At 42.2% G+C, this 18,666-nt stretch overlaps 1 protein-coding gene across 1 annotated transcript in view; it reads left to right on the forward strand.

Annotated features, from left to right (window-relative positions):
* Positions 1–2,625: 2,625 nt before the first annotated feature.
* The window catches only part of TRIM24 (tripartite motif containing 24), a 64,861-nt gene continuing 48,820 nt past the window's right edge, over positions 2,626–18,666 (forward strand). Inside the window, exon 1 of the mRNA XM_080391248.1 lies at positions 2,626–3,203. Within this exon, the coding sequence (XP_080247374.1) occupies positions 2,807–3,203 (397 nt within the window). The 5' untranslated portion in view covers positions 2,626–2,806. The remainder of the gene's footprint in view (positions 3,204–18,666) is intronic.

An 18,666-nucleotide genomic window follows, 5' to 3' on the forward strand; every position in this document is an offset into this window, starting at 1 on the left:
GTATGTTGCAGGAATCTAGTTCACAAATAGCAAAGATCTAGACTGTGGTCACAAAGTGTATATCTAAACAGAAGGCAAAATGTTGGAGGAATAATACTGCTTCTGGAATTTGCTTTAATTGGGGATGTCCAGAAGCAGCAGAGGATTTAGTAAAACTCACATATTGTGAACAGAAGTAACAAGTAGCATAGAAAGCTCTTGAACTCTTATATCAGTGTGGAAAAGGGAAGGAGAGATGAAGTAATCTCAGCTTCTGATTGTTTCCCGCAGCTAGTCAACATCATTTCCATGCTTTATAAACTGACTCTTTACCTGCTTGTCACCATCTTCATTCTTTCTCCATTGGTTTGTCTCATCCCAGTGAAACACTGGAGAACCCAACATGTCTTCTCCTGACAGAAACTAGACAAAACCAGCAGCTGTTTTCAGACTGAAGACAGTCCAGCACGTATCGGCCATGGCGGGTTTGTCTGCATCATCTTTTACAAGTGGCCCCAAGCCAGCTCTGCCTGGGGCCCCTGTGGGCCAGACGCGGGGTAGCTGTGGTCCGGAAGCAGTGCACCCAGGTAAGTATAATGGCGTGCAGCATCTTTCATGGGTTGTTTTCACGTTTTGTCTGAGCAATGCAGTTACATGTAAAAGCTTTTCTTTCACTCTCTTGTCTTCATATACGCAACAGCTGGTTATCTCTGGACGGTTATTTCTGTGCCTCTCTATGCTTTCTCCTCCTGTCCTGAGTAATCCTAATATGATGCCACTAACAGGAGGGAGAGCAGGGCTATACATTCAAATTCAAATTGTGCAAGTTCAAACATTTATTTTAAATCAGACGCTGTTCAGATGCCCTGCGACTACAGATTTTAACGCACAGTTTGAGTGAGCTTTGCAAACATCCCAAACAAACAAACTTTGCAGGAAACATAATTGTATCATTTTACTAATCTCTGGGACACTGGCTCATGGGGATCCTCATTTCCAACAAAGTGTTCAGATCCTTTGCAGGGTGATCTTTATACCATTAGATAATATCTCTGTTCTCCTGTGTTAATACCGATTGCAGAAACAGCTTATACTAATTACAGAAACCATCTAGTTTAATAATCTTATGACTTGCTATTGATCATATTTGCTATTAAAATTGATCAAACATAATTCAGTTATCGCTTGTTCCCCCATAGACCTATTCTAATGGCATTTTTGATGCTTTTTCACTTTATGGAACCTGTACCTTCCTCCTTAGCTTTGATTGCTGAACCCGTTTCATCATTAACACTTACATGCTCTCCGCATGTTAGCTCCTGTCACAAGGAATTGTTAGAACATCACTGCAGGGTGTTGGATAACCAAGCCACTGTGTGTGGGATCAGAGAAAGAGGATGCCGGGGCTCTACCCTACCACTTGGTGACTCTCAGCAAAGGGAGAGAGGCAGCTGGACTGGCAGGCAGAAGGTGTGCTTCAGGAAACTGCTTCTGGTGACATTTTTTCCCTATGCGTTAGCACGTCAAGAGTTGAGAAGGCATGGCTTGTCCCCTCTGTTTGATATTCTTAAGCAGGGAATGACATTTACCTCTTTAAACAGTTTCTCATTGCAAAGCCAAATCCACTTCCCCACCACCACCCCAAAACAACCTGTAACATAGTTCTCCTGTTAATCACGGTAAATTGTGGATGTGAGGCACGCTGAACCATGACAGTGCTCCCGTACGCAGTTGTTCTATGCACTGAAGAAATAAATTTTTCATCATGTACGGCTTTTATATGCTCCTAGTGATTATGGGTCCGATTTTAGGGTCTTGATGGGATTACAAGGAAGTGGGAAGCACTCTGCCTGCTCTGGGATTTTAAGTGCAGACATCTGGAATATTCTGAGGAGCTTCGAATATTCTAAGGTTTACAATTGAGCTGTGACCAATGTGTCAGCAGTGCTTCATGGCTGCACGCGTGCTTGAGCTAAAGTGTTCAGTTTAATAAAATGTTGCATCTGGACGAGAATTTACTTTTCTGTCGCACTTTTTTGATTTTACCCATCGCCAACTGGCTTCCATCGGGTCATGTAGCATAGATGTGATCTGCCAAACTGAACGCGGGCCACAATTTACGCACACAGGCACCCGTACACTGCGCGAGGGCGCAGGGCAAGCCCTTGGGCGACCTGCCACGGGGGCGAAGGCCCCTCACCGGGCCGGGCCCAGCTGCCGCACGCTGCCGGCCGCCGCGGGGCGGACCGCCTGCCCGGACGACAGCGCGGCCGTCGGGGCGGAGGCCCGGAGGACCCTGGGCTCCAGCGAGGCTGGCAGGGAGCCGCTAACGCCGTGCGTGGGGGCCGGCGCGGCGCAGGGCCCGGGCCGCTGCATGCCCTGCGGGGCCCCGAGGCCGCCCCGCCGGACAGCCCTCGACAACTGCTCGGGGAGGGGGCGGGGCCTCCTGGGGCGGGGCCTCCTGGGGCGGGGCTTCCGCCGGCGGCCGTCTGGTTCCTGTGGGGGCGGGGTGGGAGAAGCTCTCACTGCACGTACGCGGGGGGCGTGGCCCCGAAGGGGGCGTGACGGGGCAGGGCGGGGCCGCGGGCCCGGGACAGCGGGCGGGGCGGCGGGGGGGCGGGGCGCAGCGTGGCGAGGGGCGGGCCGCGGGCGGCCGTTGGCCGTGTGGCGCGGCGGGGCAGCCTCCTCCCGGGGCAGGCACACAAACACCGCGGGCCGCGCGGGGCGGGGGTCGGCGCGGCGGAGGCGCGGGCGGGAAGCGGCGGGGGCAGCGGGACCGCCCCGCCTCCCCTCCCTTCGGCGCTCCGGCAGCGGCCGGCGCAGGACAATGGAAGAGGCGGCGGCGGCGGCGGTAGTAGCGGCGGGGGCGGCGGCGCCAGTAGCGGCGGGGGCGGCGGCGCCCTGCCCGGCGGATCGAACGGGGGCGGCGACGCTGAGCGGGGAGAACGAGGCCGAGAGCCGGCAGGGCCCGGCGGAGCGCGGCGGGGAGGTGGCCCCGCTCAACCTGTTGGACACTTGCGGCGTGTGCGGGCAGCCCATCCAGAGCCGGCGGCCCAAGCTGCTGCCCTGCCTCCACTCGGTTTGCCTCCGCTGCCTGCCGCAGCCCGACCGCTACCTCATGCTGCCCCCCGCCATCCCCTCCGCGGCCGCCGGCACCCCGAAGGAGCCGCAGCCGCCGGCGCCTCCCTCCTCGCCCGTCTCTTCGCCTCTGCACTGCACGCCCGGTAAGTGGCCCTTCTGCCGCCAGCCCCCTCGCCCCGCCCGGCCCGCGGCCCCCCGTAGCCGGGGGTGCTGCTCCTCCGCCCCGCGGCCCCCCCGCCCGCCCCCCGCTGCCTGGGGCGGTGGGAGCGGCGCGGCGGAGCCGGGTGCCGTGGGCGGGGTGCAGGTGCCGGGGCACCAGCCTGTCAGGGCGGGCTGCGCTCGCTGCTCGCCAGCGCCGGGGCTGGCGGGGGACTGTGGGCTGGCTTTGTTTGTTTCATATTTATTGTTTTTCAAATTTCCCACCTCGGAAGGGAAGGCAGTAAATGCACTTTCCCAGGGCCTCTCTGGATAGAGAGGAGCTGCGAGAACCGTCCCGTCCCCTCCCCCCCCCCGGCGCCGGGCCCGTCTCGGGGGCCGCGGGCGGCCCGGGCAGCCTCCCGCCCTCGGGGGGCCGGTGGCGCTTGGCGCCCAGCGGGGCTTTCTTTTTCTTCTTGCGGGCGGGAAGCTTTAATACTGGGTGGTACGAAGGAAGAAAAACGTAGAGAGATAAAGGACTTCTTTTGGTTTGGTTTTTTTGTTTTGTTTGTTTGTTTTTTTTAGCGCTGTTTCTCGGCCGGCAGCCTGGGCTCACCTGGAGGGGAGCCCCGCAGGTGCCGCCTCCCTGGGCGGTGACAGGTGCGGGCGAGCGATAACACTTGCCTGTGTGACAGGCGGCCTGGGCGGACCTATTAATTAGTAAATTAACGTAAAACTTACTTGTTTAATAGTTGTGCTGAAGGGGGAATGCCGCGGGGAAGTTTTGGTAAGCTCATGTGCTGACATAGCAGCTGATGTCGATGTGCTTAAAGAAATACATCTTGCTGTAGAAGATGTGTAAATAAACTCTTGCAATCTGAAAGTACTTCCCTAATGTTTTTCTTTTTTCCTGGCCCGTTTAGGTGTAGGGGGTCACTTAATTTTGTTAAAAGCAGCTCCATCTTAGAAAAAGGTGCAAACAAGCATCCTCTAGTGGAAATGTGTAAAGATTCTGGAGACGCTTAATAGAATAGAGAAGTTTGATGGAAATTGAGCTTCTCCATAGGTATTATGTGGAGGCTGCACTTACTGGATGTGTAGCGGGGCTCAAGTGAAGGATTCTACAGGAAGAAAGGTTGGCCATTCTTAAGCAAGTATTGCCCGTTGTCCTTTTAAATACATTTAGGAAAGCTTTACCGTCCCACCAGCAGTTCTGACCAGAAAGATTACAGCTTGACTACACAAAGTGCTTGCAGTAATTTGTAAAGGAACACCTTGAGAGAAAGAACTGTTTGGGACAATTAGAGAGACAGCCTTGCCTCAGAATATCTGAGAAGGTCCTGAGTATGTTGTTAGCAGGATATGCTGAGCCGCTTCATCTACATAGATGTCTGTGTTAAAGTATTTATTCAGTCATTAATTTTAGCATGTAACTTATGTAGTGGCCAGACTGCCTAGTCAGAAGTCCCAGAATGGGAAAATCTGTAAAATCCAAAGCCAGTACATTTAAGCTTTGTTGATTCGGGAGATATTGGTCATACATCTACAAGCGTAACTGTGAAGTTCTGCAGGGGAGCAACAGAAAAAGCACAAGCTTTGGTGTTTGATATTTCAAGATGCGATACTTGGAAATGAGAAAGGGGGCAGAGATGCAGCTAGCTCAAGGGTTGCAATGTGGACTGAGACAACATAATCATCATCATCATGCCAGTTTTGAGGTCATGAACAGCATAGCTCAATTCCCAAATGTTCTGTTTACATATAGCAGAAATAGGGGTCTGTAGTAGAGTAAGGAATGAGATACATCATAAGAATGAAAAGATCAATGCTATTCAAACATCTGCTTGAGAGGACAAATAATAGATGAAAGAATGAATCGTAGCAACAGTAAACTTGTAGCTCTGTTCCCTCCTTTTATGACTCTCTGAGTTGGTTCTGTGTGAATGAATGATACAATGTATATTCCTCCTTGTTCTACAAATGTAATGTACTGGTTTTTTTTTGGCGACATTATTTTTACAGTCAACTTTCCTTTCAAGTTATTGTCATGCTTCCACACTACCATCCACTGTCCAATAGGAAGAAACTTGTATAGGTCTCACACTTTCTCTGACATGTTCTTTAAATCTCTTCTTGTCATGGTTTTGGCCCAGTTAAAATCGTAGTGGCTGTGTACTGGCTAGCTAAGGGGTAACTTGATGATGTGCATTAGCTGCCGTTTTCCAGCAGATATAAAAAACTTGTAAACTTAAGTTAGGATTCAAAAAGAAAAATGTGTCGGTGTCTAAAGCTGATTATATTGAGGAAAACTTATGGCTGGAGGAGTTCTTAAATTCTCAGAAGATGGAAGGAAGGTCAGAACAGTGCAAATCTGTTGTCTCTTCTGGGAATATGCTGTGCAAAATGTTTGAGGCATGACTTGAAGAAATAAACTGAAGAGTATAAGCTTAGAAAGTTGGATAGTAAATGCCTCTCATGAGGTAGATTATAAGATTATTGTTACTAAACTGAAGAAGAAAACAGCAAGGAAGCTGTTTGTGCTGGAAGGAATGTCCAAGGTAAGGAACACAATGGAATCATAAACTATGAAAAGCTCCTGGAAGATAAGCACACAGAGTGCTTAGCACATGTGCTGAGCAGTAAGATGCTGCAGAAAATGAAGCCTGAACAAAGATTGGTAGAAGGGAATCTTGTCTCCTACAAAGGAAAGGGTGTGATTTGAAAAATGCTTCACTGAGCTCACCTTGAGGAGTGTTGTGCTAATACCAAAATCAACTGAGAAACAGATAGCTAAAGAGGAACTGAGTTTCAAGTATAATCTGGATATGCTTTTTGTCTTCAGTTAACTGTTTCGAAGCAGAAACAGTCTTTTGCTTTACTAGAACAATGCATACCTTTATCTTCCAACATACAAACAAGTTTACTTGGGAGAATGTTGATGCTCTTTCTGTAAAGATAGTAACAACTAATAAAGGAGTGCTGTGAATTTTTTTTAACACTTAAGGATCTAGAGTGAATTAAGAATTCAAGTGTTGCTCACTTGAATATGAGGTTCAGCATGGATAATGTCTTGACATTTGTCTTTGCCATGTGGAGGAGTTTCTGTGGTAGATGTCAATCACTATTCCTCCTACAAAGGTGGGCTGGTGGTAAGGCCAGTTGGCATGAATGTACTCTATACTGCCACATGAATTCAGTTTTGAAATAAAATAATTTCTATAGAAAATAAAACCTGGTGTTTCTGATCTCTCTACCATTCCTGTAGTTTAAGGTGTTGCAGAATCAGCTGTGGGCCAGACTTCCATGGTCTTAGCACTGGGGGACTTGCTGCTTGTTTTCTGAATGTCCAATAGCAAGTCACTTGATGCAGGTGATACTTTTTTGTTGCATTGCCAAAAAAAAGGGTTGTCAGGTGCAGAATGTTACGACTGCAGGGAATGCTGCAAGAGCGGGTTTGTAAATGTGACGTTAACTTGTGAGCAAACCTCTACAGATGCTGCTACTAAGCATCTCAGCTATGTGTGTTTTCTTTTTGTTTCTCGAATGGCCATTCTTTACTGCTTGATTGTGCAAGTTGTAACTGGTGCATACAAGAAGGCTGTTACTAGAAATCCACCATTTGCCCAAATTTTGTGCTGGGTGGCACTTTAGTGACTAGTTGAGTAGTAGCCTATACTTAGTTAAAGGACAGCATTCATACTGTGGGAGTATGGACATCACAGTCCTCTTGTGGAGTTTTTGAATGTGAAATGTACGTGAAAACTGGAAATCTATAGGTTGAGGTTCTATTCATGTTCAAAACTATTTAAGTTGCAAACATCCTTGTTTGTTCTTTAGCACCAATTTGTACATGAAATAGATTGGGAACTGGTGTGGGGGAAAACTTGTGAATGCAAATACATAGCAAAGTTTTATGTAGTTATCATGATTAAATCTTACTAGTGTCAATACCAAAAATAGAGGGATTTTTTTTCCTATGTTTTGACTATAGACGAACCTACTAGCAAACAAATCTGTAAGAAGCTGTTAAAAGCATGTAATGCTCAGGCACTCCCAGGATATAAATTCTTGGGGAGTGTCCAGACTAACAACTCAAATATGTTCAATACTTGCTGTTAATTACAGAATAAATACTTCAGAATTACTAAATAAGGATTTCAATGATGTTTGTTTCATATTTCAGCTTATTAATGTCCAGAAATATTTGTTTACCAGTACAGTTTGGAGGTCTATAAGGCATGGAATGAAGACCTAACCCTTGATATCCCCTCTTGTATGCGGGTAGCATCTGCTGTTTTATTATGTCCCACAGTCAGTCCTTATCCAGATAACTTTAAACTCTCTCAGACTCTTATCTGATATTGATATCTGGACTTTCCAATGTCATCGCTTTATTTGACCTTGAAAATACAGCTTCTGGAATTAACTTAAAGTTTCTTATTTCTCTGTATGTAACATATTCTTTCTCTCTTTCAGTTTGATAATGATTACAATCCTTGTTTGTTATTTTGAAGGATATAATAGGTTCTCTGAGGCTTCTTATGAAGATAAATTTTTCTTCCAGATCATAGTAGTCAACAAAGACTTAATTTTTTTTTTAAATCTACCTGCTACATACAATTATTTCCATTTCATCTTTCATATTGCCACTTGCTTAAAGTGAATTCTATCTTTGCTATTGCAAGGAGTCCATATTTTATTTATATGAGTATACACTCACAGCTGCACATATGTAGTCGCATCTATGCATTGTTTCACAAGTCTTGATAGCACCACAGCAGAAATAACTAAATTGTTTAACTTCTAACAAACTTAAGGACATGTGGGAATGCTGATATTTGAAAAGAATGTTATAGGAATATGTATAGGAAAGATATGCCTAGTTTTCATATTGTTTTTAATCTGTGCTTGCTTTGAATTGAAAACTCCCAGAGATTGTGTATGTGAAAAACATTTAGCATTGTTACAGGTGAAATGCAATATTATTGTTTTGTTAGCCTGTAATGGACATACCTCTTGGCTAAAAAGTTGTGAAACTAGTAAAACCTTGAAATATTAATCAGTAAACTGTCTGGAGAAGGTTCTTATTTTTCTAACTGTAACACCCTTCTTTTAGAAAAAGGTATACTTTCAAGATACATATGTTGGGATAGGATATTAATTGTACAAGTGCAGTTTGAAGTAGAGGATATATTTGCCAAAAATTCCTGCATTCTTTTCTACCAGGAATTCCACAAAAATCTGTAGAGGTACCTGTGTGGCTTTTATTAAGGTGGACAACTACACGATGCTGGAAGACTCATTAATCATACTTTCTTTGATATATGATTAATACAAGCATCTAATGTATGCTTATTATCTTATATATCTACAAAATAGCATTTTGAGGGTAGATTAGATTCATTTACATTCCTGCTTCTTTCACCAATAGAAAGGTGGAGCTGAAGCCATCAGAAACATTGGATGAGTGTTAAAAACAACTTGCAGTGATGTAGCCAGGTTCATTTGAATTAGAAGTCTTTCAGAAGTTAGGCTGTCAAAGTTATAAAAATAGCTGAACTGTTCTGTGAATATTTTTTAAGTGAAGATTTAAATCCTCAGAGGCCAACCTGTTCTGTTACAAAATTGGCTTATAATGTCACTGGTAAGCAAATGGTACTTTTAATAATGGAAAGGAATCCTAGATTGTAATGTAATGGGAGAGGAAATATATACAAATGTATTAAAAAATTCTTAGATGTATATCTAGTTGAAAGTACATTGGGTTGTTTTAATGCATATGATAGAGATCTCTTAAGAAAATAACTTGTCAGAAGAGCAAGGGAGAATAGTGGTGCATCTCTTCATCAAGCGGCAAGTCGAGGGAGGAGTGCGCTCTTTGGGCTAGGTCATTCATAGGAGAAATGTGCTGAAAAGCTACTAGGCTGTGCAGCAGGCTTTTAAGTTGGCCTGCTGACTTCCGTGAGTACTACAAAGTGGCCACATTCACTCGCTTTCACCCAGTTTATTAAATTTAAGAAGTGAATTTTGTTGTAACACTTGATTCTGAATGTAGTGTTGTTAAAGAAGCTGGTCTTTTGTAAAGGAAAAGCTTTCTGCCAGGGTTGTGTGAGTTTATGTTAACATGCTGTAGGTGGAATTTCCATGTTATTTAGTGGAATTTCCCAGTAATAGCAAACTTGTGGAGCTGGTATTTTGCCCATTATATCTAATTTACAAGACAGGGGAAAACCAAAACAAATTTGAAGTGAATTTTAATGTGAATGTATTTCAGTATGAATAACTGACAGTTTATGAAAAATCTGTTGTTTCTGGAATTGGTAACTTAGACTATAAGAAGATTTTTACAATAAGATTAAACAATACAGTATTCTTTCACTGCTTTCCTAACAATAATATATTGGTCCAGGCTTCAGGTGAATATGGCCCCGTAGCTTGCATTGTGGGCCTATGCAGATGATCCAGCTGAACGGAATACTAGTAAAATCTCCTACTGGACTTAATATTTCTTATTTAAATTTTATCTGCTGTAAAAGTTTAATGATGCATTCTTTTTTATTGGGTTAATGTAAGGGTCACAGAAAAATCATTTTCATAGAAAAATTCCAGTGATGTTGTTAAAATTTACCTTAGCAATTTGGTAGCTACAGTCATTTAGTATTTAAGCTACATGCTTGCAGCTCAAAGGTGCTTTGAAGACATCAGTGTCGTAGTTGAACTGACAAAGTATCTACTTTTTTTTTTCTAGTGGCCAGAGAGAATGTATAAAACCATAAATGTTTACCATCAAACAACACATGAAACAGTTGTGTGAAGTAACTAAGGAAATCACACCGTTCTTAACAAGAAATGGTCTTGTAAAGTCAGGTATGAAACCAAAGGTTGAGCCAAGGGGTGTTCCTAATTACTTGATATTGTCCCTCCAGTGCCTCAAGTAAATGCTTTTCTGAAGCTTTTATGTGGGAGAAGGCTGTATTACCTTGCATATGATAGAGGACTGGTGTTGAACAAGCTTTCTAGTTATTTTTGAAGTCTGTTGGTGGGCTATGGAAAAGAGGAAGATCGTAAGCAAGGCTCGGCTGTTTGAACTGCACTCGTGGCTTTTGAAGTCCATTGTTTCTAACAAGCATTTGGGTCATGGGCACAACCTCATTTCAAGAAATAAATCTGCAACTCCAGTGCTAAACCCTCTGTAAGTGGGAGTACGTGGACAAGAGAACTGAGCCTATAGCTTTCTGACTGTAGAAAGATTCCTGCTTCTGATTAATAAGTAAGTTGCCACAGGCAACCTTTTTTTAAAAAATGGCAGGTTCCCCTTTCTACTGCTAGTTCCTCAAGTGAATATAGTGCAATTTGAATAAAACTAGACTGTAGCTGAAATACCCTTGGAGCTAAAATGTTTACATATTTTTGAAATGGGACTCTGTATTTTCCCAGTGAGCTGACACATCTGTACTGTACATAGTGAAAAAGAAACAGGACTGTCAATGTAAATGGTGACTTGGAAACCCCCCCATATGTTTTTCTAGGATGTCTACTTGAGGTCAGAAAGCATGCAATAAACTTAGTTCACTTAATATGCTTCATTCATGTTTGGGCATCTGCGATGGAGTCAGAACATGGTTAAGGATGTGTGGAGTTGAAGTTTGTTGAGCTAATGCTGTAAGCCAGCCTAACAGAAGTTCATGTTACACTTGGGCTGCTGCTGAACTTGCTGTCAAGTTACTTCTAACACTGCTGGCTAGGGGAGGGAACGCTGGCAGCTGTGCAGGGAATGAGTAGGTGGGAATAAAGAGAGGTAGAGAGCCGCAGACTACTGGAGCTGGAGAATAAGACATTTTAAAGTGGGAGCAAGGTTCTAATTTTAAATGCAAGGTACAGTGCCTTGATAAAACAATCCAGCATCAGAGCTCTGTTACTAGAAATGAGCAGTATGCAAGATTGGCCTGCACAGCAAAAGTGTGAATTGAAACATAACATTTTTTTCAACCTGGACTCTGCTTTAAAATGAGTAAACTACTTAATGAAGTAATGAAGGAGTGTAAGTTACATGCCCTCCTAGTCAGTTGGCTTAGAGAAGTGGATGTAGTTTGAATCATCTTTGCAAAAATTGTGACTTGTAAGTATTATTTCAACAGTTTTCAAGTAAAAGTCAGAATTCATAGCATTGCCCAGCCCCATAGTGGTAAATTAGGGTAGCAGGCAACTGGTCAGTCAGAAGCTGAGATAAAGACAGTCTATTTAGCAGGCAAACTTTGTTGAATAAATTTAGACCCATGTAATGATTTGTAGTGTCTGGTAGCAGGACCTCGGTAATGGTTAAATGTCCTGGGAACTTTGCTGCCTTGAAGATTTCATACTTTGGGGTTAGATTTAGTTCTTTTGAGTGTTTACAGATTCCCAGTTTCCAGCATTAACCTTTGCTTGCTGAAGCAGTTGTTTTTCAGCCCTCTGATAAAAAGATCGGCAGCATCCAAACCCCCTTGCTTTCTAACCTTGCTGAAGTGGGGAGCTAGGTGCGGCTGGGTAAGGAGTCCGATAGAATAAAACTCAGTAACAGCGGGGTATTATTAAGCGAGGCATTCTTTACTGCAGCACGGGGGATAGCTCCACCATAAGTGCTCCAACAATATGGCAAACCTTTAGAAACTATATGCCATAAACTTATGCATATTCATAAGATTTCTGAGAATGCATTTACATATACATGAGATTTTATTGAACTCATTGGCATATGCAAATGCATGGTCCACATGTGCAGCAATCTTCCTTGCTGGTCTTTGGATGGTCATCAGGGTCTTCAGGTGAAAGCTTGCGATCTTCTTTACTGTTCCCATTGATTGACGTTTATTTCTGCAAACTCAGCTGTGGGATCAGTAGACCATATCCTCTGAGGCTATTGTTGCCATTCTCTTGTCTACATGGCCCTGTGTATTGTTCTCAAGATTGAGTTGTATACCATGAGAGTATCTGGGTACCCCCCTTATCTTACACCTCTCCCTTATCTTACAACCATCGGGAGCCTCTTTTGTTCAACTAAGGTACTTACAACATCTTCCTTGTTTCTGGGGCCTTAATCGTTTTACCTCAGTAGTTCTGTTAGTTGCTTTTGGCTTGTTTGGGTGGGGGTCTTTCACTGCATGTAAGCAGCTGTTGTGTTGTTCAGCCCATGAACTGTTGAGTTTACCAACTAGATCAGGGGTCCTCAAACTTTTTAACCAGGGCGGCATGGATGAAGTGGCAGGCCGGTGGGGAGGGGGGCAGCAGGGGGGTTCTGTAAATACCGGGGGCTGGATTGAGGACCCTGGGGGGCCGTATCTGGCCCGTGGGCCGTAGTTTGAGGATTCCCGAACTAGAGGCTACTTGGCCTTCAATAGTTCTGTTCTCTCTTCCCATTGCTAGTAGTGAGAGGGGACTAGAAGAGTGTAACCTGCCGGCTAGCAAATCTTTGAAACCCCCAAAATAATTTAAATACTTCCATTTTTAGTTTAATCAAATGTTAAAGGCACTTAATCTCCTTTGAGAAGCTCTACTTAACTTTTCCTCACTCCCTTCTCTATACAAGAAATCAAATGTAGATTCAGAGCTCATGCTTTAAATCTTGCCCAAGTATTACCTCAAAATAGATACATAGAATTCTTTCCTGGGATAAACATAGGTGTAGTTTGCCTCCTGTTGTCTACCTGAATGTGAGTCCAGAGATACTAGCAGCTCTTTCTTCCAGTACTACACTCCAAGTTGTAAAATAGAATGGTTATTCCCTGCTTCATAGCAAAGGCAGAATCCGATGTTGTGGAAGTATTTGGAAGAGCCTGATGTGGAACGTATGGGAAGGCCTGTGGTCTTCCCACATGTAACAGTGAAGATTAAACAAACAAACAAAAAATCCTAGTAACAGGGTCTTATTTGTTTGCCTGAACTTTTATTTGTATCATAAGAATGACCTGCAAGAATTGCTCTTATCACTCAATAAATGTGTGTTGTGTAGGCTGTGGGGACTGGCACCATCAGTAAAATTGTGTGTATCTTGATGGCCCGAGCAGACTTAACTGATTCAACTGCCGATTTGGACACCTGGCTTTTTTTCTTTGAAATGGACTTATAACTGAGACCAAATACAACTTGGAAGAAAAGTCACAGTTTTAGCTCGTATGTCTTCTAGATTATTATCATTGCTGTTTCAACCCAATGGGGCCAAATATCTAGTCTCAAAATAGTCATTCCAGAAGCTGTTTTGGTGAAATAAGACTTTTTTACATGGGCATCCCAAATGGATTGAACTGACAGTCCTCTTCCCTCCATTCCACCCTTTGTGCAAGAGCTGAATGTAGTCTGGATTCCTTAAGAAGCTAAATGCTATTTTTACATCCTTTCTAAGGTCTGTTTAGCCGCAGTATTATTGTATTGTGTTCCAATCTGACTCCATTTATTGTGTGTGTTGCGGGATTTTTTTCCTGCTCCCAGTTCTGTTGGGATGAGACCAGATTTAGCAAGGTTTTCTTTGGCTGTCTTTTGACTGATTTAATTTTTTGAGAATACATTGTAGGTGCTATGAGCTGCAGGATGTCTGACTTCAAACCTTTGCCAAAATAGCTGCTGTTCTGCCCTAAAGTTGTGGTTGGTTTTTATTTTTTTCATTTGTCATTATGCCAGCCTAGTAGGTTAAGAAACTCGATGCCATGTTTGAAGCCTTGTAGATATTCCTTAAAAGTAAAGTAGGAATAGAAGTATAATCCTAGCTCATTCCCAAACTGGTATTGAAGGCAAGATGTAATCTTTCCAGAACTTTATCATCTAAACTACTATATGACCAGTCTTTCCAGGCAATATGGCATAAGAAGGTAGAAAGAGATCAAGTAAGTCTAAAGGACAGGTAAATGATGCTTATCAAGACCAGTTTTGGTAGAAGACTCATTTTCTTAAAGCTTCATTCTTAGTACAGAAAGCATCATGCTGGGAAGGCACCTTTGAAGGAACCCTTCTCTGGTTTGGGGAAAATTAGGGAAAGCATAGGAAGACTAGATTTCTTCAGTGGATGTTCACGTCGGCCAACAGGGTCTATCTAGCTCATGGTTTAGTTATCTACTGCAGCAAGAGAGAGTATCAGGAGATATGTAATGGGAACACAGGCAGTATCACTGCCTCTGTAACCTGCTGTTTTCTGAGAGCTGTAGGGCAGCTGTTTGAAATCGTTGTCATTCTTACTTGATCAATCAGTGCATCCCTTCAACCCAGAAGGAATATGTTTTATTAGTTACATTCAGTAATTTTCATATTAATGCAATGTCAGAGTAGAAGGAACAGTGCTGCTTCTTAATTAATGCTGGTTCTTGGAAGCTGTATAGTCTATGTGGATCTCACAATGCAGATACTGCTCCAACTTTTTGTAGTCTCACAGTTATGTGGGAACTGGAAAAATCTGGTCACCTTGCTTTTTGAACCCTTACAGAAGTGCTGTGGGATTCTGGGAACACATAAGAGAGGAATATAAAGTGAGTTGACTTTATTTCTGTACATCCTGTACACCTGAAAGTTTGATGCTGATAACTTGGAGGGTATTCTCCTCTCTAATTATTTGGTTTAGAATACTGGGGGGATTCTTGCAATTAAACTGGATGCCCAATAGTGGCAAAGAGTATTACTGTACTTACCTTAAAAACATCCATTTCTCTCCAGTATGATTCATCTGACCAGGTGCAGACATCTACTTTTAGGATGAGATGACTCATGACCTAGCTATATTACCTAGGATTGTATTGACTATGAATGGAACTTCATGTAAATGAACACTAAGATGAATCCCACTAAAGATACTAAAATTTGGCAACACTGCAAGGAAACTTTATCCATCTTTCAAATGCCAAGTTTAACTTTAGGGACTCACTTCATTATAAAAGATCAGTATTATTTTTCTGCTGCCATTAAGAGTTACTCTTTCATAGCTGCAAAAATTCTTCATGTGACAAGCTTTAGCATTAAACAGCTTTTGAACATAAAAAAAAGTAGTCAGAGTAGACTTGATTTGGGAATCTTGGGGTTGTTTTGCTCAAAAAATTCAAATGGCTTAAATCTTTTTTACTCCAATAATAATGACTTGCAGAGCACTCAGACCTATCGGATGGAAACTACAGGAAATAATACAAAAAAAAAGGTGCTACTTGACTCATATATCAGACTGGGAATTTTCATTAAATAATGTGTCCTTCATTGTCTCAGTCCCTGTCAACAGCAAGCTTTAAAAAAAAATAAAATTGAGAAATCCTTAAAATATTTCCAGGTTAATAATGAAAGTGTTTGTTACATAATAGACTTGATTTCAGCACAGATTAGAAGTGTACCTTCATAAACATTCAGAATTTATTGATGAAGACATTCAATTTATCTTTTTTACTGTTGGGGATCTAAGTCCTGGGCATTGTACTTGTATGGTAAATGTGCTTTTATAATATTGTCATTGAAGAATATATTGAAGAGATACTAATTAGCCAAAAATCTATTTTTTTTATCAGAATGCCCTTTCTCTTTCTTCTCTCCACCCCCTCAACAAACAAAATTACTTAAATGCAGAATCTATTATTCTACATTAGCATATTATTTCTATGTACTCTTGAACATCCATTCCTTGCATATATAATTTATGGATAAAGTTGATGGAGTCTTCCATCATACTTGTTTGGTGCATCACTGTAAGCTATATTTTGAGGTAGTTTGAAGGAAACATAATAGAGGTATCGATGACTTCTGAACTCTAAGTCTGTCTTTGAGGAGAACATCAAAATACGTATCTATATAGCAGAATACAGATGGGTGCAGCAAATACTGCAGTGATCAAATTGATGACTCTGAATATGGACACTTAAGTGATTTTAACTCACTTTTGGAGCTGCAGACTGCAGTTTGTTTGGGTACTGCATAAGAGGTCTTCTGTGTTCCTTGGTTGTGATTTCAAATTCCTGGTGGAAAATACAATAGCAAAGATATGTGGAATAGAGTAGACAGGAAAGTTAAGATTCAGCTGTCCAAACTGGAGTATCTTCTGCTACTTCTGAATTTCTGTGATGCCTGTGATATTAAAAAAAGGCCTGGCAGATGGACTGCACAAACCACAGGAGATCTATTTCCTTCTGGAATAGTAGCTGGAAGCCAAGCAGGGTATCCTCTTCAAATTAGGTATGTCTGTTTAGGCACTTGAATTGCTTGCCTGAGGCTAGTGGCTTGAAAAATGAGGGCCAAGAGGCTAGTTTCCCATGTTCTGAGAGGTAGTTTTCAGTTATTGAGTGGTGATCATATTGAGAATGGGAGGAGACTTGTAAAAGAACAGATTGCAAGGGTGTTTTTGAGCACTTCGAGAGAGGGTGTAACATGAGCTTTGCTGAAGGCCTTGAATTGCATAAGCATTCCTGTTTTGGATGAGTTTTCCTGAAATACTCTGATTAACCTGTTACCTAGTGCTGTTCCCACTACAGCTTCCAACTTGATTCTCTTAATGTGGTCCAGGTTCTTAAAGTTATTTTGCAAGGCTTTTTTTACCTTCACATCTGCTCAGGGTTGATGGAACATGATGGTGTCTAGGGCTAAGTGGAGGAAGTGGGTGAAACAGTGAAGAGTGTCACGTGCTGGAGTATGTTTTTCATCTTTTCAACACAGGTTTAAAAAGAACTAGCTCCTTCAGTGTCTTCCAGAAAGGCTTGGCTCTTTGGCTTGTGACTGGCTCCAACTGCCCCAATGATGATCTCCTTACCTACTTTTTTATAACTTATCTTTTCTAATAATAAATGCATTGTACTGCAGCTACTGAACTGTCAGCTGGTAGCAGGTGAGAACTCCAAAAGATGAAAACTAGAATATGAAATTTCTTGCTATAAAGGTATGACTGCTGTCTGCGTCATGCTCACAACTCTAAGGCACAGGGTTCACCTCCTTAGCAGAGATTCTGGCAACAGACATTTTTTACCCTGGTGGTTTTTTGGTTGGTTTTGTTTTTGTTTTTTGAAAGAGTAATTATAACATGCTAAAATGCTGTTATTCAGAGAGAAAGGTATTCATGCTAACATGCTGCTATTCAGGGAGTATTAATTTCCTTGTTCCAGAAGCACATGGATACAATGGACTTGAGCACTGTTGGCAGGATCCTCGAGTGTCTGCGAAATAGTGTTTTGGTAGAATGTATGAATCTAGACAGCATTAAACCTACTTTCAAAATGCTAGCAATTGAAAATTAAATATTTGGCTGCTTAGGGAAAATGATGCAAGAATATCACTGAATCTTAAAAATCCTTGCATCTTGCATGCTTGATTACATATAAGTTGGAAATACTTGAAAGAATGTATTTTAATTTTGATGAAAGAAATGCTTATCACGGCAGTGACAATTGGCATAATTGTTGACAGCTTCTGCATCATTGCTTAAGCATGTTCATTGCAAGGGAGTGAGGTTTTTTGTTCTTCATCTTGTACTTAAATATTGTCTGTCCCACAATAACAGTGTTTCCCTTTGTTACCATTATGACACTTAAAATTGTGTTGTTGAAGGAAATGCGTTGGACAGTCTTGGACGTGAACATAAACTCTCCTTTCAGAATTTCTTGAGGTATTCAGAAGTGGCTGGAGAGTCAGCCCTTGTGAAACTTACAGTTCATGAAGTCTAATAGGCAGTACCTGAAATGTTTGAAGACTGGGCACACACAGCAAAAACAATGAACCATTTCACAGAACAGCTGAAATATTTTAATTCAGCTCTGCAGTGCTTTCCAAGAAAGTCAATGCACTGCAGCATAAAAACTGGCCTGTAACACTCTTCCAGAGGGGGGATTATAGCTAGTAGTCTTTGTCTGGTTTTCATCTATTTACATTTTAAAGGGTGGTAAACAAAGCATTCAGATTTTAATAAACTTAGCAGCTAGATTGCTGGTGGCTTTGAATGCTTAAATTTTGGCAGTAGGTGCCAGTTTCCTTTTGAGATGTGCTTGCTTGTTGGTTTAACCTATCTCCCCTCCACTAGCAGCAGCAGGCTGTCAGAACTAGATAGGAGCAGCTTTTTCTGGAACAAACTGGTTTGAAGAAGTTGCCAATTTTGCAGCACCAGTATTGGCTTAATGAGAAACAAGAGGAAAGCAGTAATTATTTTAAAAATTGATTCAGACATTATTGCACAGGATCTTGCCTCTTGAATTATGTTTTCTAAGTGTTTGTTTTTAATAGGAAAAACATGACCTGTGTAAATATAGCCAGTTTACTGTCAACCCCATGCATGTTAATGAAAAACCTTGCATGTATTAATGGTGTCTATATACACATCGGGAGGAGAAAAGATTGTAGGTCACAATCAAAATGCCCTAATTTTCTGTTTAGTTATGCAAAAAATCTTATTGCTGGTACTGTCTTCAGTCTGACATACCTTCTATTAATGTTAACTAGCCTGTCCATTTTTAAAAAAGAATTAACTGTTTGTGTGACTTGCTGTTAGTATTT

This window comes from Falco punctatus (assembly GCF_963210335.1).
Source record: "Falco punctatus genome assembly, chromosome: 6".
Lineage (NCBI taxonomy): Eukaryota > Metazoa > Chordata > Aves > Falconiformes > Falconidae > Falco > Falco punctatus.